Source organism: Globicephala melas, chromosome 9 (assembly GCF_963455315.2).
Source record: "Globicephala melas chromosome 9, mGloMel1.2, whole genome shotgun sequence".
In the NCBI taxonomy this organism is placed as follows: Eukaryota; Metazoa; Chordata; class Mammalia; order Artiodactyla; family Delphinidae; genus Globicephala; species Globicephala melas.
The window spans coordinates 46,097,333-46,121,683 of NC_083322.1; the positions used below are offsets into that span (position 1 = coordinate 46,097,333).

General features: G+C 45.6%; 1 protein-coding gene across 5 annotated transcripts in view; it reads right to left on the reverse strand.

The window, feature by feature from the left end:
- WIPF3 (WAS/WASL interacting protein family member 3) overlaps positions 1-24,351 on the reverse strand; it is a 93,396-nt gene that overhangs the window by 21,489 nt on the left and 47,556 nt on the right. For all 5 annotated transcript variants that reach the window (XM_060305471.2, XM_030857443.3, XM_060305472.1 and 2 more), the window contains exons 3-7: positions 13,645-13,777; positions 11,382-11,513; positions 5,423-6,166; positions 1,906-2,055; positions 958-1,059 (exon numbers count right to left, since the gene is read on the reverse strand). In XM_060305471.2, the coding sequence (XP_060161454.1) occupies positions 958-1,059; positions 1,906-2,055; positions 5,423-6,166; positions 11,382-11,513; positions 13,645-13,777 (1,261 nt within the window). The remainder of the gene's footprint in view (positions 1-957; positions 1,060-1,905; positions 2,056-5,422; positions 6,167-11,381; positions 11,514-13,644; positions 13,778-24,351) is intronic.

Sequence of the window (24,351 nt, forward strand, 5' to 3'; positions counted from 1 at the left end):
ACTGACGATTTTCCACGCTGGTCTGCAGATGTCTGGGGCTGGGGGCCTTACTCGGGTTGTGGGGTGGAAAACACATTGGACCCTCACCCCAGGTTGCTGGCTCTGCCTCCCTCTTACCAGCTCCTGCCCACTTGGATTGAATCAGCAGACAAGAATTACGTTAACAGGCAGCATCACTGTGTGGTCAACAACTACTGTGCTCTTCTTTGCTTTCTGTGCTCCTGAAGTACTGCCTCCCTGCCCGTTGGGCCATGAAGGGCAGGCCGGCCAGCCTTCCTTGATTCTTAGGGCTGGGCAGGTAAGCCAGGTGAAGGCCTCTCTTGGGGCCTGGCCGCACGATGAGATCGGGAGGAGGAAGGCTCTCACTGGACTGAGGTTTTCAGTCTTAGATGGACATTGGAATCACGTGGCAATTTTCAAAAATACTGACATCTGTGTCCTACCCTGGATATTCTGACTTACCTGCGCTAGGTGCAGCCTGGCCTTCAGATTTTTAAAAGCTGTCTAGGTCATTCTAATGCATTACCAAGGTAGGAACCACTGACCTAAGGCATTCTCTATTTCAGAGTCTGCCAGAGTTTTGAATTGGGGGTTTTGGGGTTCTTCCCCAACTATTAATGCGAAGCTCCTGAATCCCATTTTGCTGTTGTCTTGGGGCGTTTAGCTCCCCAGTCAAAAGCCCCAAGGAGGGGAGGGACCAGTGGTAAATTTAGGCAACCAAATCCGATGCCACATAACTAAACTTGGTGTTCTGTAAAAAACCTCTACATGAACCTTGGAGATTAGGGCAAATAAATGTTCTGAAACTTCCAGAAGTATGAACATCGCCGCATCCCTGCAATAGGACAGTGAGATCCTGATGTCACACTTTACACAGCCTGTGGCCAGTCAGTGCACCCAAGCACCTAATTCTGGAGGGTCAGGGAAAACCAGGAGTCTTATCAAGGTGGTACTTACTTCTGGGGATCTTGCTGGGGTAAATCTTCTGGCATGGTTTATACTCATCCGGAGGAGGAAAATCTTCCATAGAATGGAACGTGAATTTAGACTCAAAGTCATCTGCACACACGGAAATGCCAAAATTATTCTGGTTACTGTGAGGACCCAAGTTTTGGTCATTGCCAGGAGCATACAGGTTTGCCTGCCCAGTGCAAGATTTTAATGGCAGAGCTATTCCCCCCTAAGACATCCATTCACCTCTTAATTTTTACTATGTAGCTGGGGCAAGAGGGAATCAGGAAAAGTGAAATCATAGACTCTCCCCATCATCCACCTCAACTTACTTCAACCAGCATCTTAAGGAAGCTTCTAAAGGGAGCAGAAGTGCCACAGGCCTATCCAGGGTCCAGAGTCAGAGGTGGGGAAACTGGCAGCAACAATGGACCAGCAAAGTCCCTGTGGCCTGAAGCCCCTCTTGTGTCCCTGGGGAGGACTCTGGCGGGGAGAGGTGGACAGAACGGGAGTCCTCAGCCTGGCTGGTGGGAAGGAGCACAGCCTGTGTGCATTTGGGGACCTGGGCATCCTAAAGCAAATGGGTTCTGCCCTGAGCTCCTGATGGCAAGAGGAGAGGGGTCTTGTGGCCCTTTCATGAGTTGAGTCCCTGCTTTGTGATCTAGGCTTTGTGTGTGACAGTAGTTCAGCCCACAAAGGGATCCAAAGACTTTTGGTCACACCTGACCCCAGATGACTTTCCCATCTCAAGAAGGTTGGAGAGTGGTTTCTGGAACCTCCCAGAAAGCCGCAAGAGAAACCTTATTTAACACAACCTGTAGGTTGTTCTGTGCTAGAGTGAGCCCCCTGTTCTTGTGAAGCACGCACCCTGAAATGACGGCACCGTGGGCTGGGAGACCGCCCCCCCATCCCTGAGCCAGGGGAAACCATTTCCTCACTCACAGCCCTGCTCACCAATGATGTGCAGGCTTCCGTTCCGCAGCTGACCTCCAGGCTGCTGGGTCAGGGTCCAGGCTGGGGCCTGCTGGCTCCTGCTTGAAAGCTCCGTGGTGGGTGACCTGGCGGGGGGTGCTGGGGGCGGGTTCAGCTTTCCCCCACTGGTCGCTGACAGAGAAGAGGACAGTGTATTCAGATACAGGCCTTCAGATAGGGCATGGTGGATGCTATAACCTTCTGTGAGAGGTGAGGTATTGAGATCTTTGGATATAATATGATACGGTGATAAAAAGGCAGCCTCTGGAGGCAAGTTGCTTGGGACTGAACCCCAGTTCTCCTGCTGGGATAATAACACAACCTCTTTGTGCCTCAGTTTCCTCATCTATAAAATGGGAATAATAATATACATACCTCCTGGGTTTGCTGAGAGGGTTAAGCGAGTTGATTTAATTCAAGTCGCATGTAAAAATAGGTAACTAACGAGAACCTACTGTATAGCACAGGGAACTCTACTAGATGCTCTGTGGTGAACTAAATGGGAAGGAAATCCAAAAAAGAGGGGATATATGTACACGTATAGCTGATTCACTTTACTGTACAGTATAAACTAACACATTATTATAAAGCAACTATACTCCAATAAAAAAAGAAAAAAATTCAAGTGGCATGTAGTAAGCATTCAATAAATATTAGCTGCTGTGATAATATCAACCCTCATCATCAGATGGTACAGCCCAAAGAAGTGGACCCACTGCAGAGTCCTATGCAAGGGAAGGACTGTGTGCAGGTGAGGCTCAGAGCGGGGCTAGATGAACAAGCTGTGGGGGGCTTGCTCCTGCCCCTGGGTCCGCTCACGCTGTTCCCCTGCACTGCAGACCCTCGTTTCTCCTTCCAGTCAATCTAAACCCTACCTGACCACCAGGGCCCAACTCAGATCTCATCTACTTCATCAATTCTTCCCTGATGACCTCCGTGGGAGGCTCACTCTCCTTTGCCAAGACTTTTTTGTATGACCCACTTGGCAATTAATAACCCGCTGCCTTGGCACATCAACCCAGGTCCTTGACTCTTCACTTCGCTCTCGAAGTGATGACAACGGCTCCTTTATCATCTGTGCCAAGATGTTCACAATTGCAACCTCTTACTCTTCCTTGCAGTTGGCCTGAAGCAGAAATTACCCTCATGTTGTTCACGGAAAACCAAGTTTCACATCCAAAGACGCAGTGAAAGGGGCCAGACGAGCATCCACTCCTGGCCTCGGCTGTGCAGCTCTGGAGCCTGCAAAGGCACCCGGCCGCCGCAGCTGCTCTCCTCCCCAAAGGCCATCAGAGCACCTCCCCTCTCAGCTCCACTCTCTGCCTTTCTCCTTTCCCAGTCCCCTTCCTTTCCCTTGCTGGTCTTCCCTTCCTCTGTACCAGAATCCACTAGGATTTACTTGCTCCCACAAGCAGACTAAAGAGGCTAAGGGGCTGCTGACCCCTCTTCTGGGTGAAAAGCTGCCCCTGCACTTGGTTAGAGGGAAGGAAAGGAAATCACGCTGCTGAGCCCCGGCTCCTTGCAAAGCACTTCAGGCACACTTCCTCACTTAGTATTCATAACAGTCCTATGTGAAAGGTGTTTTATTGTTATTATTTCCATTTGTCAAATTAGAAAAAAGCAAGGTTTAAGGGCATTAAAAAAGACTGGCCTAAGGTTACACAGGAGTGGGTGGGAAGGCAGGATTTGAATTCAGATCTCTCTGAATCTAAAGCATTGGTTTTTTTCACCACATCTTGAACATTTAAGAATCACAAGCGTCAGAAGGGGCTCATGAGTACTAATGCTGGACCTTATGGTGATTAGTCAGCTGAAAAGAGAATGATTAAAACCTTATCTCTTGTGACCAAAAGCCTTAAAAATATTCTTGCTTTTTGTATCAGGAATTCCCTTGCAGGAACCTGTCTTTAAAAAAAAAAATCCAAAATGTAGACTACAATTGCTATAAATGTATTTCCTGCAATATTATTCATAATAACAAAAAATGGAATCAACTTAAATATCTAATGCTGGAAATATGGCATATATCAATGATCATATTAATATGCTTATAGATACATTTAACAATTTGACAAATATCTAATTATATCAAAATTGCTTTTTTTAATTTAATTTTTATTTTATATTAGAGTATAGTTGATTTACAATGTTGTGTTAGTTTCAGGTGTACAGCACAGTGATTCAGTTATACATTTACATATATCCCTTCTTTTTCAGATTTCCCATATAGGTTATTACAGAATATTGAGTAGAGTTCCCTGTGCTATACAGTAGATCCTTGTTGATTATCTATTTTATATATAGTTGTGTATTCAAAATTGCTTTTAATATAATACTAAATAAAAACAGAATAGAAAATAGTATATACAAAATAGTATTAATATTAACCCTGTAAATATGTAGATATATTCAGAAAAAAGAGAAAGGAAACATACCCAAATATGACAGTTTTTATTTCTGAGTGATGTTATTATGCGTGATTTCAATTTTTTTCTATTTTCTCTACAATGAGCTTGTATTATTTTTAATTCAAGGGCATACATTTAAGAAACTTTCTGCATCAAAAGGTCTTCTGAAAAACCAGAGTATGTGTGTGTATGTATAACTGTGGATGTGTGTTGGGCTGTGTGTGTTCATGAGTGTGTGCATATGTTTATGAGTGTGTGTGTGTACACGGGTGTGTGTGGATGTGTAGCGTGCTTTCCATTTAGAAGGACACCAAAGGTGATCGAAGCCTCATCACTTCATGGAAATCACAGTCATAGGGCCTGTATATTCAATCTAGAATGATCTCTGCTGAATACGTGAAGGGATTATTTTTAATGTTTGGCTGAAAACACGGACCCTCCGTTTTCCTGAGTCAGCTGGAGAACCTGCCCAAAATATGGCAAAATGCTAAGCTAATCTGCTGAGGGCCAGCGAAGATTCTGGCCAGGTGCCAGACTATAATAACTTAGGCAAAAATTAAACAGGAGAGCGGGTTCTGGAAACAACCGCACCCACAGACACCTCGACCCCTGGGAGTAGATTTGAAGTCTGAATGGTGATAGTAAAAATAAATAACCCTTCTCTGGATCTCACTGTTCCAACAACCGCATGAGGGGGAACCATTGCTATCCCCATTTCACAGGTGAGAAGGAAGCACAGAGAGGCTAAGTGATTGCCCTGGGTCACACAGCTAGTAATGGCGAGGTGATGAAGGCCAGAAGCCCCCGCGTGTTGTCTGCACGATCTCGAACAAGTCTTGCGACCTCCCTCACCCTTGGTTTCTTGTCTCTAACCTGAATACCTCCAGCATAAAGTCCCACACAACACGTTTTCATTGTGCTCCACAGGGGCACTGAACAGGTGTGTTCTAAAACAAAATCCCAAGAGTAAGACATCCCGAGGTGCTCCCAAGTGGCCCACAGTAGCAGGCCTCTGGCTGTGTCCCTAGCACCTCCCAACAGCCAGATGATCCTGTGGTACGGCCCCCGCGGACAAGAACAGGGGTGCTTACCGGGGCTTCGGCCGGGCCTCTTCTTCTGCGGGAACGTCTGAGACCCCGGAAGGGCAGGTGGCGCCGGCAAGGCCTGCGCGCTGGGCTCGGGGGGCTGGGCCTGGAAGCATGGGGACTTGGGGGGCCGTGGGGGTGGGACTTCACCGCTGTCGTTAGCGCCTGGCAAAGGGGGCGCAGGCAGAGAGGCTCTGGGGGTGCGTGGGGCGTAAGTGGGGAGCGGGGGCGGTGGGGGCGGCGGGAGCGGAGGGGCTGGAGGCTCCGGCACATCTTGGGCAGGGCTGGCAGCGTCCGCACTGAGCCCAGGGTACCCGCAAGGTGGGAGGAGAGGCAGCGGGGGCGGGACGGGCGGTAGGTGCAAGCGGGCTAGCTGAGGCCTCACCGCCTTGTCACTGGGAGCCAAGGGCGGGGGCGGCGGGGGTGGAGGCGGCGGTGCACAGGGCGGAGGGGGTGCGAGCACCGGAGCGCTCCCCTTGGTCGGTGGGCCAGGTGGGGACACCAGCGGGGCTTTGGCGGGGGAGGACGGGGGCAGGGCCGGGGGTAAGGGCGGGGGCAGGGCCGGGGGTAAGGGCGGGGGAGGTGGGGCGGGCATGCTGGGGCGAGGAAGGACCGTCCCGGCCACGCCATGCGCCTCGGAGGCGTCGCCTAGCCTGGGAGATGCAGGGGGGTTGAACGGGCCGCTGATAGTTTTGGTGGGAAGCCGGGGAGAAGGCGCTCGGGAGCCAGGGCCCTGCCCTGTCTTGCCGCCTGAAAGTGAAAGGAGTTCTGAGTTAGCTCAGTGGGTAGAATTGGGAGAAACGCAAGGGTGTGGGCGGCAGTGACGGACGCTGTCCAGCACGTCAGTGAACCGCCTGGTGGATGCTCTCTTCCCGAGGGTCCAGTGGAGGCCTCAGATGCAGCAGCTATCACACAAGAGAGCCAGCTGGACCAGCCCCAGGTCCTTGCCAGAACAAACGCGCTGTCCCCCTCCTGCCAGAGAAGCCCAGCTCAAGCCACCAGGTTGTCTGCTGTGTGGCGCCAGCCTTCCTGTTCCATTCTACCTCCACTGTCATCTGCCCAGGGCTCCATGCCCCCAGCCCAGGACACAGAACTGCCCCGACCTCCTTCACCCTTCCTCAGCTCAAGGCCGCCGGCACACTCGTCCCCTGTTACCCACTAGGCCAGTCAGCCCACATCTGCGGGTGTACCACCCAAAAGCTCCTGACGAGGGAGGTTTTCCCCACTCCCAGCGCTTTGTGAACAAGGACCTTGTTTCTGCATCGAGAGCAGAAGATTCAAGGTTCCCTGAATGGACGAGGTGATTTGGAAGTCAGTGGGAAGACACCCTGCCTTGGGGATCCAGGTCCAATGACCTTGAACCTTCCAGTTCCATGCACTCTGGAAGTTCACAGCTCCCTTTCCCAAAGACTTGTGCCCATTTCTAAGGGGCTCTCTGTCTCCTGGTCACCTGGCTTCCTCACCCCATAGATCTTTTACCACATCAACTCCAACCTGAAATCCAATGCCTCTTGAACTCAACAGCAACAACGACCTGCTCACAGTAAGCATTTGTGTTTGGTGGACATTAGGGGCGACTGGCGTGGAGGGTGCTCCCCTGTTGGGGCCTCCTCACTCTTTGCACACCTTTTCACCCAACTGCCACTTCTTACCCTTTTTTCCCTTCTGTCGCTCTGAGGAGAAAAAAGTTCCTCTCCCTGTTTACTGCACCGAAGTTCTGCAGTCGCTTAAATATGTCCTTGGAGTATCACCCTCCACTCAGGAGGCATATTAAGACATTTCTTCTGAATAAATACACTGCTCTTCCTAAAAGGAATTTTGGAGAATACATGTTTCCTATTCCAGCACCCCTGTATTTTATAATCTCCATGAAAACATGTGGAAAACACTTGAAAAAAATGTTTGCTTCTCACACCTCCAACTTCCTGGTGCCGCAGAATAGGAAACACAGCTTTCATGTCAGATTATAACGCCAGCAGCTGTTGATGGTTCTGAGCTTTTCAGCCCATGAGTCTCCAGCGTGTTTACCCAATCAGGTGCTAAATCATGCCTAAAAGTACTTGATGCCGCAAGTCAGGCCAATCAAGGCAAGATATGGAAGAGGCGATCCTGGGGCTGAAACTAAGTGAGCAGGACCGCGGTATCTGGCTTTCCAAACCTGGCTATGATGTGACAGCCACCTGGACAACACGACTCAGGACAAGTCTCAACTGTGGAACGCTGTTCTTGAGGCAGGGTGGTGGTGTCATTATCCTCTGTTGCAATTCTCTTTGAGGTGGTCGTGGAGGAGATAATGTCTTTGCACCTATGCATCCACCCTGGCGGACTTGGTGCCACTGGAGGTCTAAGGCGGGCATTTCCAGAATGGCTGACTGACCATGACCAGGAGTGGAAGGTCCCCACCTGGCCTTTCCAGGGACAGGATCTACCACCTGCAACTCCAACGTGAGACATTTTATATAGGTGTCAGCCTCAGGGATTCCTGCATCCAAGGTCTCAAACCTGTTTCCATAGTACACAGAGAAGAAGATGGAGGATCCAGACTGCTCTCTAAACAAGGCAAGGCCTCCCTCTGTGCCCATCTGCCAGATGAACTTTAAAGGGATAACAAGTTTGAGGAACAGAATCAACCCCTTAAGTGTCTGGGAACGCCACGTATCCGAGATTCCAAAACCTTTTAAGTGGCCAACCTAATGAGAAATGGGGAAAGCCATTTTTTTTTTTATCATCATGTGAGCAGCAGAAACAAGGATAGCACAAAACCTTGCCCAGCTTATGTTCCTGCCCGTTCCAGGATGAAGCAGAGAGCTGGGCAGCACGAACTGAAGGTGAGACCCACGGGAATCAGCATCAGTGCAGGTGAGGAAACCAGGCAGCAGAGAGGGCTCCAAGAGGGAGCAAGCACCGAGGGAAGGAAGGAAGGAGGCTTTCCTTCAGAACATGAATGCTAGCCCTAGAAATCCAATTAGAAACACGAGAGGAGACCATGAAGTGGGTGGGGAAAGACCAGCTCAAGAGCATCAAGGGGGCTTCACTGATGTGAAAGGAATCAGCTTTTAGAGCCTGGGGTTTATCAAAAGATGAACTATGGCTTCCTCTTTCCATCTGTCTATGTTTCCAAGAGAACTTGGATTGCATGGAAGTCTCATTACACATTCTATACAAGCCAGTGATGTTTACTCATCATATCTTATTTTAACGAACCCTCCCTCGGAGCTCTAAGCCAGGGCCACATTATGACTTTCAAAGACCCTGGGCGCTTTTGCCTCTGTGGGCCCCTTCCTCCTTAAAACATGTTTTTAAAATGATGTTTCCTGACTGCTTTGGTATAAAGACAAATATAATCTTTGACCCTAAAAGTTCACGTTTTTTAAATTTTAAAAGAAATTCAAACATTTTCATGGGCCGCTAAAAGTATTGTGAGCACTAGACACTGATTTCTGGGCCTGATGGCTCTAAGTAACCACACTACCCACTCACACATTCCACTCAACAAATACTTACTGAGCACCCACTACGCACCAGGCCTTTGTAAGGCAGTGAACACAACACAGCTCCTGCCTTCATGGAGCTTACACTTAGAGGGAGAAGACAGAAAATAAAGAAAGAAACCAGTTAATAAATAATATGTCAGATGGTGATAATATAAGAAAAATAAATCAAGGTAGAGGGAATATAGAATGAGAGGGTGGGACTCATTTTATCAATATATGAGATGATGAGTAAAAGCCTCCCTGATAGGTTGATCAGCTGCCACTTGAGCAGAGACTTGAAGGAAGGGAGCCTGGGCCATGTGGACACCTTAGGAAGAGTGTTTCAGGCCATAGGAGCGGTCAGTGCAAAGGCCCTGTGGTAGCAGCATGCCTGGTATGTGCAAGAACAGCAAGGAGGGTGGTAGCAAAGAAGATGAGACAGGCAGCAAGGGCTGAAGTCCTTTTCTCTGAATGACAAAGGGGTCAACAGGAGAGTTCTGAGAGAGGAGAGCCATGGTCTGTCTTACTCTGACATGGCACCCAGCCCGTGTATCTACCTATTGGCTTGTCCTTGAGTTTCCATCCTGGAACAGGCATAATTAGTCACTTCATTATGGACTGTGTTGCCTCCAAAAAGGTCAATTCTTGTCTTTCACCTAGTGGCTCAAACATCTGGCACTTGTGTCCTATTGGAGACAAGTTAGAACACTGCTGACTTCCTTTGGCCGGTCCCTGTTAAAAGCTCACCGGCGGTTACTTCTCCTATCTTTATTTGTGTGAAGAGAGACCAGTGGAAGTTTTATACCCCAGAGGACTTTTTTTTGGATCCAACTCAGGAATCTTGAAAAAGAAGCGGGCACTGAGGAATGCCAGCTCTCTTTATTCAGGAGGACTTCAGCACCTTCTTATCTGCCAAAGTCTCAGCAAAGATGAGGAAATGAAATGGCTCCAAAGGTTCAAACTGGACTTTATCAGTAAGTGACGGCAGCAAATGCACCCTGGAACATCTAACAGCCACAGAGGCCATTGAAGAGGTTAATGAAGTCACACGGTAGAAGACTCTAGACCAGGAATGTTTGGGGCTTGATAGTCCCTGGACAAATGAAATTCTTGGATTTTGTTATATCTTTCTGACTAAAGAGCACAGTAATAGGAAAAACACTTTTTTTTTGCACATAATAATTATATATTTGCCCGATTTTAATTCAGTGCTTTCAAAACATCTGGTACCTGTTAAAACACAAATGACTGTGGTAGACTGGTTGCAAAAATGGTCTCAATTAACCACGCATTCCTGATTCCACAGTCTTGGAAATGTGATTTTGCAGTTCCTTTCATCAGAGTTGAAGTCTCTTGCTCACCCTTGTCTCTGAGCTGGCCTGCGACTTGCTTCGAGCGACAGGCTGTGGTAGGAAGTGATGCTTTGCCAGTTCCAAGACTAAGCCAGGACTTCCCTGGTAGCGCAGTGGTTAAGAATCTGCCTGCCAATGCAGGGGACATGGGTTCGAGCCCTGGTCCGGGAAGATCCCACATGCCACGGAGCAACTAAGCCCATGCGCCACAACTACTGAGCCTGTGCTCTAGAGCCCGCAAGCCACAGCTACTGAGCCCGTATGCCCCAACTACTGAAGCCCGCGTGCCTAGAGCCCGTGCTCCACAACAAGAGAAGCCACCGCAATGAGAAGCCCGTGCACCACAATGAAGAGTAGCCCCTGCTCGCCGCAACTAGAGGAAGCCTGTGCGCAGCAAGGAAGACCCAACACAACCAAAAATAAATAAAGAAAATAAATAAATTTATTAAAAAAAAAAAAGACTAAGCCTCAAGAGGCTTTACGTACTCTGTCCTCTCCATCCTGCCATCACCATGAAGACAAACCTAAATAGTCTGCTAGATCCTGAGACACCAGACGGATCAGTCAGGCCAGTTGTCCCAGCAGGGGCACCAGAGACATAAGAAATATACGATTAGCAAAGCCACTGACGCAACCTGTAGATGCTAGCTGGGGCCCAGCTGAGGCCACCCTAATTGCCAACCCACTGAGCTGTAAGCTAAATAAATGGTTATTCAAAGCCCCTCAGGTTTAGGGTTTGTTACACAGCAACACCTAACAGATACAATGCTGGAGAACCATCACAACTCAGCATTGCCAGCGAGTCCACAGTGATGTCACTAAGATCTTCTATTGTGATTTACATCCATACTTTGCAGTGTGGGCCACGATGTCACCGTTGCTAAACACTCTACACTATGGCAACTCATTCTTCAGTGATTACAGTGGGATGATTTAAACAGGATGAGGATTTCAAAGATCCCTTAAAAACAATTCTGTGTTTTGGAAACTTCCAGTGCTCAGGCTTCCAAATATGTGATCTCCTACCATATAACTGTTTACTCTCAACATGTCCCTTACTGGCAGGTGAGGATTGTCCTGTTGGTTCTACAAGGTAAGGAGACAAGGGTCACAGGGTAGCCAGTCTGAACTCTTCCTTACCTGCTGCATCCCTCTGGCCTGCTGGTCGTAACACTGGAAAGCCACCAGCAAACAGATCTCCCAGGGCTGGGGGCGTGCTCCCGCCTCGAGAGTTTGCAGGACCCCCTCCTTCTTTGTTGGTTCCTTTAGAAACTTTAGAGAGAAGAGGCGAGTAGATGAGGACCTGTGAGCAGAGCTGAGTGGCCAACTCTCACCCCGACTGTGGTCTAACACTGCCTATGGCAGCCGTCCTGTTCTCACCACCAGTGTTACCCTTCTACCCAGTACCTTTCTCAAGAACCCCCTGCCTTGATACCCTATAGACTCATGTGCCCAGGCCTGTCTGCCACCCTCTCCAAGCTACCAAAGAACCATCAGTAGTGACCACTCTGAAAAGGGATAAAAAAAAAAAAAAAAAAGCATCCTTATACTGCCATTTAGTAGATGCCAATGGGGGAACTGGTAGTACCTTTCAAATTAGAAAACCCAGGCACTGTGTGTATAGAGCTGACCCCATTTTCACTTGACTGCTTTTGTGGGAGGACTAGACCAAGAAAACCCACAGATTTCATTCAGGCAGTAATTTTAACTTCTTGTCCACAGAGCCTGGCCCAGGACTTGCAAGCAGGAAGTGAAGGTCTGCAGTGATTTCTGCTTTGGCATTTTCCTTCTCTGTCTCCCCAGCTCCCACTCCCCACGCCCCATGTTCTTCCCTGCACCGGTTCTTTTTCTATGGAAGAGAAAGCTCATGAGCCCCTGAGGAGAGGTGTCACTAATTCCAGCCTTCCAGATGTATGTGATTACATAAAATGAGAAGACAGCTTACAAGAATTCCTGGCAGAAAATGTTCACAGCCTGAAGCTAATAGGCACAGAGAAATCAGGGCACAGTGCCCACTCGTGGATGAATGTGGCCAGATTATTCCAAGTATTAACATTATACATTACCTCTTCACTAGAATGATAAAGAAATGAGTGTTCCAATAAAATGGATTTATCTGTTAATTGAGCTTAACTAATTAGATAGTGGGTCTAGCCAGAAACTAAATTTTATTATAATCAATGTTGAAAATATGTCTTAAAATAATTTGTCTATCCATGTGCATTAACATATATAATTACAGATATTAGATACAATTATATCTTAGGACTATCTTTGAGAATTACCATCAGGTATCATAGCAAAATATATGGAGACATAATAATACCTTACATTGAAAAATATTTCCGCATATATTATTTCAGCCTTCAACAATCTTGACAAAAAAAAGAGAGCAGGTATTATTATCTCCCCATTTTGCAGATGAGCAAACTGAGCCTCAGAGAGCTTCCCTGATTTGCCCAGTAGCAGAATCAGAACTCAACACGGTCATCTGACCCAGGCACAGGGCTCCTTTTACACCATCATACTCTAGAAGTCACAGAAACATACAGTCATATGATCCTGTGAGAGAATTCAGCAGAAATATTTTTCCTTGTGAAAAACAAAAACTTTGCCAGGCTCTGTGGACATCTGTGTGCATTTGTTAATGTTGAGACTTGAATTTTTCTCTCATTCAGTTTGAGGACTATGTTGACACAGGGTAAATGATCTTTAAACGTTGTCTCACGGTGGATAAACACAAAGTGGTACATCCATACAACCAACTCTTCTTCAACAATAAAAAGGAGTAAAGTACTGATACATTCTATAGCGTTGATGAGCCTTGAAAACATTATGGGAAGTAAAAGGAGCCAGTCACAAAAGGCCACGTATCATAAGATTCCATTTGTATGAAGTACGCAGAAGAGGCAAATCCACTAAGTAGACTTGGTGGTTGCCAGGGATTCGGGGAGATAGAGGGACTAGGGAGGGATTGCTAATAGGTATGGGTTTCCTTTTGGGGTGGTGGAAATATTCTAGAACTAGACAGGGGTGATGGATGCAACAACATTCTGAATGTATATGGATAAATGCCACTGAATTGGACACTTTAAAATGGTTAAAATGGTGAGTTTTATATTATGTGTATTTTATCACAACTAAAAAATTATCTTACCGTGAAGGGTTTTTTTTAAGCATTTGAAAAGTGATGGTAGACATGCTATACACCCTCTGCAGACCTGGAAGGGTAGCTCTGATTCTCTCGCCCATGTGAATTGTACACTGAGCAGGTCTGAGATGGCCTGATGTGTGTCCTGGGTAGCATTTGTGGCTCCTGCCCTGAGCAAGCCAGGCGTGTCTGGCTGAGCCTCACATGGCCTGCCCTTGGCTCTCAGCCGCCCTGGCCCACGTGCTCACTTACTCTCGATTTGCGGGGCACTGCGGTCATTGATCTGTGTGACTTTTCGTAGGCGAGTTCCTTGCTGGATATCAGCCAACAGTGCACTCCGACCTTTGGGATCTGTCTTTCTCAAGCTGGAAGCATCTGTACTTACCTGTAAAGGATTAAGAGGGATCTGATTATAATCATAACATTTGCAGACATTTGCAAGACAAGCCGTATGTCCTATTTGAGGTAAGTTCCTCCTCCCATACTTTTCTGCCTTTCCTGTTTGCCCTCCCCTGCACCACTCCCAAGGCCCATCTCACCAATGCAGTTACCTATGGGTCTCAGGTTTTGAGGGAAACTTACCTCTTGCCCTGCTCACATCCCTCTCCTGGGGGACCTAGAACGGACTCTTTCTTGTGATCAAACTCCCATAAGTCTTAAGGAGCCCCTCTTTCTCCACCTACGTGGGCCCCACCCACTTATCTGGGCTTCTGTCTGTGTGTTCCTGACTCCAGCTTCCAGGTTCTGAATAATTACGCTGCTGGTGTCCCCAGGTCCCTCCCGGACCAAATCCAGAAAGAAAGAAGTACAGGGGATTGCAATGAAGGTTTAGCGACTGCCTTCTCTTCTGTGTCTGGGTGCGTTATGTTAATCCTCACAAAACCTTGTGAGTTTCAAGTGAGTTTGCCCTCATTTTACAGATGAGAAAACAGACTATGAAATCTCTTCAAGGTCACAGGGCTAGCTTCAAACCCAGATCTGCTGAATTCCAAAGGCCACATGCTTTTTATCTTGAAGCATTACAGCCATCAAGGGCACGGTGCTGTGGTTAGCATAATTGTTCTCTAGACTGCTAAAATGCTTTGTAAATATGTTCACGAGAAGAACCTTTGTCCTATCTCTGCAAGTAGCACCGAGGTCCAGCTGTTTCACTTCCACTATAGCTTGTGCTGACACGGCAGGGTCTCCATGGGCTATTAGAACTAGGGAGCACCAGAAAGAACATACACTGGTTGGTGGCAAATAAGGGAAGGGTGTGGTCGCACTGGAAGACACAGCCAGGAGGACCCTCTGCAGTTAGTAGTATTATACCACGTGACCTGAGAGCCGATTAAACATTTCTCAAAGTAAGAAGTACTTTTTAGTACATGGGGAATACCATGTCTTTGGTTTTCATCTTAAACATTTCCACTTCGGTGGTGTTTTCTGACCCCCAACATAAATAAGGCCACCCAGGGTTCTCTCTTATGGCACTATATTCTTTTTTCCTCTGTAAGTTTTATCACAGTGTATATACTTATATTTATCTTTCCTTGTGGAAAATTTCCAGTTGTGGGTATGAGTTGAAGGTTCACCACTCCCACAGGCAGGAAAGAGATCTTGCTCGTTTTGTTCACCAGTACATCTCCAGAGAGTAAAACTTGGCCCCAGATAGTCTCAAAAGCTATTTATTGTATGAATGAATGAGGGAATGAATGAATGAGTATGAATGACTAGACCCAGGATACACTGGCCTTGCCCTCAAGGGCATACGCATCTACCAGGGAGACAGGACACCCGTGCAAAGAGTTAAGCCACCATACAACGCAGCATGTGACTGAGCGCCCATGTGAGTCTCACAGAGAGGAAGACCCCGAGAGTTCAGGCTGCAAGGAAGACAGGAGACCTTACTTAGATGGTCCTTGAAGGACAGATAGGATTTACAAGCTCTTGCTATAGCCATTTTCTCCATACAGCCATTTGTCAGAAAAGGACAAACCAGGTTTGCCAACTAGACAGTCGGAGACTCTCCAGTGTCACAGACTGGAAATGAAGGCAATTGTGGTTTTAGCTAAAAGGTGCTGGGTCCACATTTTCACCGGCCGACTCTACTGCACTGGTGATGCATCTTACACAGGTTTTGTAGGGCATAAGCTTCAAAGTGAGTTTCTTGTTGCCTGGAAACATGCTTTTTGACCCCTTGAGAGGGGCTCACAGATGATGGTCAATAACAGAGCTATAAGCCAGGGGCCCCAACCCTAACGATATATGTTTTTTAGGAATGTATGTATGAATGCACATGTACAGCGGGGTATTTTCCACACAATATGATTTTTTAAATCTCTCTCTATAAACAATTAGCCAGTAAGGCATTTTAAACTGCAAAATTTTAAGATTTTTAAAGTCTCCTCTCATATTTACAAACAATTAGTAATAAGAATAAAGGGCCAACAGAAATACCATGACCCTAGCCAAGAGACTATGAACATTTTTGTAAAAATGTGGCATTATAATCTCAGGCATGTATTACGGTCAGGGATTAGGGGGTGAAAGTGCTTTGTAATTTTCTTCCTAGTTACAAGAAAAACAACACAATGAATTGCATTCTTCTGTTTAAAGAAGCAACTGGAACCCTATCTCTAACAACCCCTGAGTAGGGGTGGTGGTGTTCGTCTCATCTACTTTCGATTTTTAAATTTATTACCAAAATGCACCCCCCCCACTCCCTGACCTCGTCCATCCCAAGCTTTTTAGGTGAGGGCTATGAAGAACATTGTGTATCCTTGGAATAATGATTTTAATTTGAGTTCCTACTTGGCACAAGCCTCAATACATTCCTGACAATTCCACATGACAGACTTGTTGATAAATATCTTCCAAACCAGCAGGAGGATATGGCAAGTCCCGTCATGTTTATGTTTTGCAGTTCAACTCGCTGGACTAAATTTAACATTCCTTCTTTGACTTCTCTGCTTTTTTTCCTGTGCCACTGTCTGCCCTGATGATTTTCCACCAGAGGGCTCTCCCTCACCTGATATTAGTATGGTATCCTTCAGTCCTCTCCTGTGAGGTAGGAAAGAGCGAATAACTTCATGGCTAAGGGGACTACAGCTTAATTGGTTTTGTACAAAAGGACATCTAAGGACATATTCATTTGCACATTGAAGACCATATTTACCGTGACAGTTGTTTCTACTCCATCTTCAATATTTATTAACAATTCATCCGCAATTTGCTTTCTTAAAAATCTACAAGCCTAAGAAGTCTTGTTACCGTGGTTACAGTAGACAGAAACAGGAAAGAGAAGATTTTCAAATCTTCACTGGGTCTTTTATTCTATGTAAATCCTGATTATTGGCAACTTCACTGAAAATATAATCGAGAGAGACAGTCACTCCTGAACACTTTTCCCATGGCAAACATACCCACCAAACACGCCTCCCCGTTCCCCTACGTACAAAACAAAAAACTAAGACATCATTTCGAAGTTTGCTCCTGTTCTTTCTTAACATTGTTATCGAGTGTGACAATTTGCTGAGTTCCACACAAAGCTTTTGTTGACTCGGTTCTTCTAAAACAAGCTTCCAGTGGAACAGCCTGGATCCTAAAAAGAGGCAAAATAGTAGAAGAGTGATGCAAATTAGCCCATCGCCGGCCAAATACAGGCTGAAAAACGGAAGTGAACCAGGAATATTAGAAACAGTACTAACTGGGCCAAGGGTGATGAGGTGTCTGTCCTCCTGTCTTGATAAATTATAAAAGCTCTGGCATATCCATGTGTCGTTCCAACAAATGAGTTGATCAGGTTTCAGTACAGTTTGGGGGAGGGGGACAGTAGTCCAGCCCAAATGGAATGAAATGCATGTCCTCCTGCTATTTAGTGACCCTGCCACCCTATGTCATTACTACATCTGTCTGAGTGATCCTGGTTTCCGTGAGAAACCCTCATCAAAATCTAGGGGTTTGATCCAAATCTAGCAGGTTGTTTGTCTCAAAGATGATCTAAACCCAATCATTCCAGTGCAATGCCAGCCTTGCAGTCTCCCAAAGGGACTTTCTCCAATGTGGCTGTTAAACCTCAAATTAGTACTCAGGTTTCCAGGTACACAGCCTGCTCATTAGCCCAGCCCTCAGCTTCCTCCAAACTTGGGGGCAGACAGGTATCAGTCACCAGGGTACTTGCATTTCTTTACTAAATCTGAATCCCAAGGACAGCCAGAACTGGCACTATCTTCCTCCGGCTGCTACCGTCTTTATGTAGGAGAAGAGAGAGCCTGAGATCCAAAAGAGAGACAGGAAATATTTTCAGAGAAAATGAACTTTCCCCTGGCATCACTTTGGTTACCATATGCTGGCAGCTACCTCCTTGCCCAAGGACCTGGAGGCCAACTCAGACCCTTCCCTGTTGCTTGTTCTCAACAGCCACTCCATCACAAACTCCTGCTGATTTTTCCTGAGTGATTACTCTAGAATCTGGCTCCTTTTCTCCATCTCTGTGATGCTGACTTAATGCAGGCCACCAGCACTTCCGGATTCCCTCACCTGGTCTTCCTGCCTCCTGCCTCATCCTCTTCCACACAGCCATCAGAGTGATCAGTATAAGGGACATGTCACTTACCATGTCCCTCCCCTCCATAAAAATCTCTGCTGGTGCCCCACTGCCCTCAGGATCAAGTTCAGGTCCCATGATGTTGCACAAGGCCCTTAATGACCAGCCCAGACCTTCCACTCCTTGAGCCTTCCAGGCTGGAGCTCACCTCTGGACCTTGGCTTGAGCTAATCTCTCTGCTCTTTTCACACTTGTCTCTTGGCTATTTTCCAGGAGGCCTCCTGATCCTGGAAGGCCAGATAAAGAGCCCTTTTTTGTTCCTAGAACAACGTGCTTACCCTTAGTAGTGCCCCTGCCACCCGGATCAAGTGACTCTGCTCAAAACCTGCAATGGTTTTCCATTTCCCTTGTCAAAGTCCTCATTAATATCACCTGCTGGGCTTGACGATTTCTGTATTCTACCCTGAGTTTACCTATAAATGCCAACATTTTTCTACCCACACCAGTGTAATAAAGCAATGTAGAGCTTTGTAGAGCAATGCCTCCCTACCTACAACTGTACTTCCCATCCTGTGCTCATGCTTCTGCCTCTTCTGGGAATACTCCTGCTGCCTCAGCCCTGCTGTACCTGCCCAAACTTTTTCTTCTCCTTTAAGCTCTATATCAAAAACAGTTTTCTATACAAGATGTTTATTTTAAAACTTCTTCAACTAGCCCTTTCTTTATATGCACATCATTTGTAATTCTCTATAGCACTACTCATATCTTGCCAAATATTATAGCTTTTACATATCGCTTTTCCTCTTATTTTTGAGTGGCAACTCTTAGCATGCAAAAAATAAGCCATTCCTTTATTAGTACCAGCATATCAAGCTTTTAAAAAAAACTGAGCAGTATTTTGTTGAAATGAAATCTATATACACTTTAAGTCCCTAGATTTTTGACATCTGTCTGCTGCAACAAAACATGCAGGTATGGGAAGAGAAGCCACTGCCTTTGAGGTTACGCCACAGCCCTGATTCTTCAAACTGTCTTCACACTTTTATCCTTCAGTCACTTTGTCCCAAGAAATGGGGATTCAGCACCATTCTCTCTTATTCGATAATGCCACCATTCCCAGGCTTTCAAGACTAAAATTTAAATTATAAGAAAGGCTGCTTTAAAAACCTGTGTTGGACCTGGAAAGAACAACCTTGTAAACTCAAAAAAGAGCCTAGCATTGGTAGTCAAGGACCCGGCGCTAGGAACTGCTAAGAAATAATACATAGTTGGAACACTGTCTCAAAAACTGGTTGAGGTTTCAAATCTTCTATTTATTTTAGACAAAAAGTACTATCAAAAAGAAATATGCTCCCATCCCAGCAGATTAATTTGCAAACTAGTGAGATAACCATACTGTCATCGGTTCTAGCTCCTCACTCCCAGCATTACCATTTCTGTCAAAGGCTTTCTCCCATTCATCGAAGCTTGAAACCTGTGACTCCTTCTCTCCTTCATTTGAAATAATCAACTTTCACTGAGATCTGGTTCTTTCTCTTTACTATGCACACAAAGGTGACTTTGGAGTCTGGGTAAGGAAGCTGCAACATGCAAAGGGTGACAGCAACAGCAATAAGACAAAGAAATGGGAAGGCATTTGTGTGTGCCCGGCACTGTTTCAAGTACTTTATTTAAAGGGCACTTGGACAATCTCATGATGTAGGTACTAGTTATGAGTATCATCTCCAGTTTACAGATGAGGCACAGAGGGGAAGCAGGCTATCTATCTCTAGTAAGTGGAGAGCTGAGAGGTGAGCCCAGGCAAGTCAGGCTCTCTTAACCACCATGCTAACCCCTTAGTAATGACATCACTCAGGAAAACAGTGAAGGTTGAACACCCGGAAATACACGGCAAGCCTGCAGCTGGGTAGGGGGAGTGGCCCGACTGTCTTCTGACCCAGGACCACGGCAGATGTTGCTTCACATGGAGTGTGACAGCCAGAGTAGGAAGGAAGGGGCAGGGAAGGGCATCGGAAGCAAAAGAAGGGCAGAGAGAGAGAGAGAGAGAGAGAGGCTGGGGCCCAAGGAGCTAAGTGCTAGGCCTTTGCCAGGGCCAGAAAGGACAGCCAAGGCTGAATGATGGACTCTGAGAACAGTCTGATTACTGCATTAAACGTGAGCCAGCAGCTGTCTTGGCAGGGGGGAGGGCTGAGAACACTTAAAATGGAAACTGCTTAGAGTAACCCTATGCTGTGAGGCTGATGCCCTCAACTGTAAATAGCCTGTATCTGAAACTCCCTCTTCAGGTAACACAGAAGCTTGCGTGGGCCAACCCTGTTGGTCCACCTAGGTCCCCTACTCTCCTTTCACACCTCCCTGCTGGCTGCAGGGAAAAATGCAGGGTTTTCAGCATATGGCCTCCCTTTGTTGACTCTGAAATAAAGATTATGAGCACTGCTCAAATATGAAAGGAGACAAAGGTAACAAAAATAATCAAAAGATGGGAAATTCCAAAATTTCTAGAAAGTTCAAGATGTTTCCAAAGTATTTCACCTATTACAGATGATAATGTAAACGTATCTAGGCTTTCTTTTCTCACCGTCACTTTACTGAGTCCTTTGGATGGAGAATCCAACAGAAGCCTCTGGGTCTGGACTTGGATTGGACCCTAGAGAAACAATGACTTACAGCTTAGCTCAAGGACAGCACTGAAAGGGTCTCACTGCTGGATCCGATGATATTCTCATCCATTACAGAGCCCGCTTCCAAACCCCTCTAGGTCAGACCCCTAGGTCAACAGACCTAGTCTGCTCGGCATATGTGCTCTATAATTCCGTCGTCACCCTTGTACCTCACTCCAGTTCTGGGCCCCACTGACGAAGAGTGGCAGGCCCGCCCTTCTCTGTTTAGCACCCAAGGAGTCCTTCTTTGGCCTGCAGGTGATCCTCTACACCCCGCCTGATGTCTCTGTGGTCCATGCTCCTGACATCATTTGTTCTTCCCTGGCCACTTCTTTTGGTGCTGTTGGGCTGCCAAAAGTCTATTTGCTGGCTAGCTGTTAAGAAGGCAGTATGATATAGTGGAAAGAGCTGGGCTCAAGGGTCAGTTCTACAATGTACTATCCTGATCTGGCTGAGTTACCACTTACAGAAGCATCTGGGTCCAGTCTGTCATGGGCCAAGCAGTCTTGATAGAATGAGTCACCCATGGAGGGGCCCATCAGCCTTCTATCAGTGGGAGACAGACGTTTCTACAGTTAAAAATCAGGGTTCCAGGGGCTTCCCTGGTGGTGCAGTGGTTGAGAGTCTGCCTGCCGATGCAGGGGACGCGGGTTCGTGCCCCGGTCCGGGAGGATCCCACATGCCACGGAGCGGCTGGGCCCATGAGCCATGGCCGCTGAGCCTGCGCATCCGGAGCCTGTGCTCCGCAACGGGAGAGGCCACAACGGTGAGAGGCCTGCGTACCGCAAAAAAAAAAAAAAAATGAGGGTTCCAGAGTCCCCTCATCTTGGATGGGATCCTGGCTCCACCATTTATTAGTGGTATAGCTTAGGCAAGTTACCTTACCTCTACAGGACTCAACTTTTAGAGACAAAACAAGAAACACTTAATTATGGTTACATAACAGAAGGCAAATGTTATTATCCTTAACTATGAAGAAGTAATATATAAATCAAGTATATATATAAAATCAAATAATATATACTTGAATCAAGTAATATATAAAAAGAATAACAAACTACAACTACATGGGGTTTAGTCTGAGAACACAAGGCTGGTTCAATATAGAAAAATCCATCAATAAAATCCACCATATGAACAGTCTAAAGAAGAAAAATCACATGATCATCACATACATTGAAGCAGAAAAAACATCTGAAAAAATTCAATATCCATGCATGACAAAAACTCTCATAAAAGTAGGAATGAAAGGGAACTTTATCAACTAGGTAAAGGGCATCAACAAAAAAACTATAGCTAACACTGTAGTTAATGATGAAACATTTTCCCTCTAACATCAGGACCAAGCAAGGATACTCCCTCTCATCACTCTTATTCAGCATCATAAATGGAAGTCCTAGTGAGTACAATAAGGTAAAGCAAAGAAATAAATGGTACACAGATTGGAAAGGAAGAAATAAAATTGCCCCTATTCATAGGCAACATGATTTTCTATGTAGAAAATTTCAATGCACAAAAAGTGAAAGTCAGTTTAGCAAGGTTATTGTATACAAAGTCAACCCACAAAAATTAATCGTATTTTTATATACTACTCATAAACAACTGGAAACTGGCATTTAAAAAAAAACCCCATGATACCTTAAAATAGGTCCAAGTGCAAACGAAATACTTACGCATAAATCAAACAAAATATGCATAGGATACTGGATTCTATATACCACTAAAATGCTGACGAAATAAAGAAGGCCTAAATAAATGAAGAGATATACTGTGTTCATGAATTGGAAGACTCCGCATAGTAAAGACCCAGAGACTTACAGATATTTACAGACACATAGATATATAGTTCAATTCTCCAATGCCCATTAAAATCTCAATAAGATTTTAAAATAGATACAGACATGCTGATTCTAAAATTTATATAGAAAGGGAAAGGAACTAAACAGCCAAAGCAATTTTGCCAAAGTGAAAGTTGGAGGACTCACCATTATCTGATCTTTAGACTTACTACAGGCACAGCAGTCAAGGTGGCATGGTACTGGCAAAGGAGCAGATCCATAGATCAATGGAACAGCACAGAGAATTCAGAAATAGATCCACACAATGGTGGTCAACTGATTTTTGACAAAGGTGCAACGGCAACTTAATAGAGAAAGGCTAGTCTTTTCAACAAATGATGTTGGAACAATTGGACATCTATATGCAAAGAAATGAAACTGAACCTAAGCCTCATACCTTAAACTTAAATTAGTTCAAAATGGATCGTAGATCTAAATGTAAAATGTCAAACTATAATATTTTTAGAAGAAAACAGAGAAACCTTTGTGGCCTGGAGTTTGGTAAAGAGTTCTTAGGCAAGACACCAAAAGCACAACCTTTAAAAGAAAAAATTACTAAATTGGACTTTATCAAAAATTTTAAACTTTTGTTTTGGGAAAGACACTACTAAGAGAATGAAAATACAAGCTACGGATTGAGAGAAAATATTTTCAAATTGCAGATGCAACAAAGGATTTGCATCCAAATGTATAAAGAACTCCCAAAATTCAACAGTAAGAGAAAAACACCCTAGTTAAAAAATTTAGGTGTTTTACCAAAGAGTATATATAGAAAACAAATAAAAACATAAAAAGATGTTCAATATCATTAGCCATTAGGGGAATTTAAACCATGATGAGATATCACCTCACACCTATTAGAATGGCTAAATAGAGCAAAACAAAACAAAAACCTGACAGTACTATGTGCTGGTAAGAATGAAGAACAACTGGAACTCTTATACATTGTCGATGGGATGGTGCAATGGTACAGCCACTCTAGCAAACAGTTTCGCAGTTTCATATGAAGTTAAACATACACTTAACATATGACCCAGTAATCTCATTTCCGGGTATTTACCCTAGACAAACAAAGACATATGTTCGTACAAAAACTTGTACCTGAAGGTTTATATCTGCTTTATTCACAATCTCCAAGAGCAGAAAACAACCCACATGTCCTTCATTGAGTGAATGGATTAAACATATAAAATCCTACCCAGCAATGGAGTAAAAATAAGAAAATAAAAAGGAAGAACCCTTGGGCTTCCCTGTGGCGCAGTGGTTAAGGGTCTGCCTTCCAGTGTGGGGAACATGGGTTCGAGTCCTGCTCCGGGGAGATCCCACATGCTGCCTGGCGTCAGGAGTGTGATACAGGGAGTTCTTGGTTTCGAGGTGGTTAACATGAAGGATATTGCTGAGATCCATGTCACAAGAGGAGTAACAGGTGCACAGGTGTGTGCACGTGTGTGTGTGATTTGGGGGATGATATGCGGGAGATAGTGAGCTTGTTTTGGATGTGTTGAGTTTAAGGTGCTAGTGGGACGCTTACGTGGAGATGTTCAGGAGTCAGTTGGAAACATAAGCCTGGGGCTGCAAACTCAACTCATTTTGAGGTGACCTATGTATGTTGCCTAAGTGCCAGCAAGGCCCAAAGGTAGACTGAGTCGATTCCAGGGGTTTCTGCTCTGCTGCCACGTTCCTGAACCTTACCCAGCAAGTCATATGTCGAAGTGTCTGGCTTCCACCTGCTCTGTCCCTGCCCATAGGAGATGTTCAATGAATTTTGTTGTAGAATGCATGAGAGCAACAGTCTCAGTTTGGCAATGTTAGAAGTAAGGAGTTATACTTTTCTTGCAAATTATGGCATAGAAGTACCTAATTTCCAGTATTTACTTATATTTGACGTTTGGTCCATATATATCTAGATGTAACAAATATTTTCCTAATAACA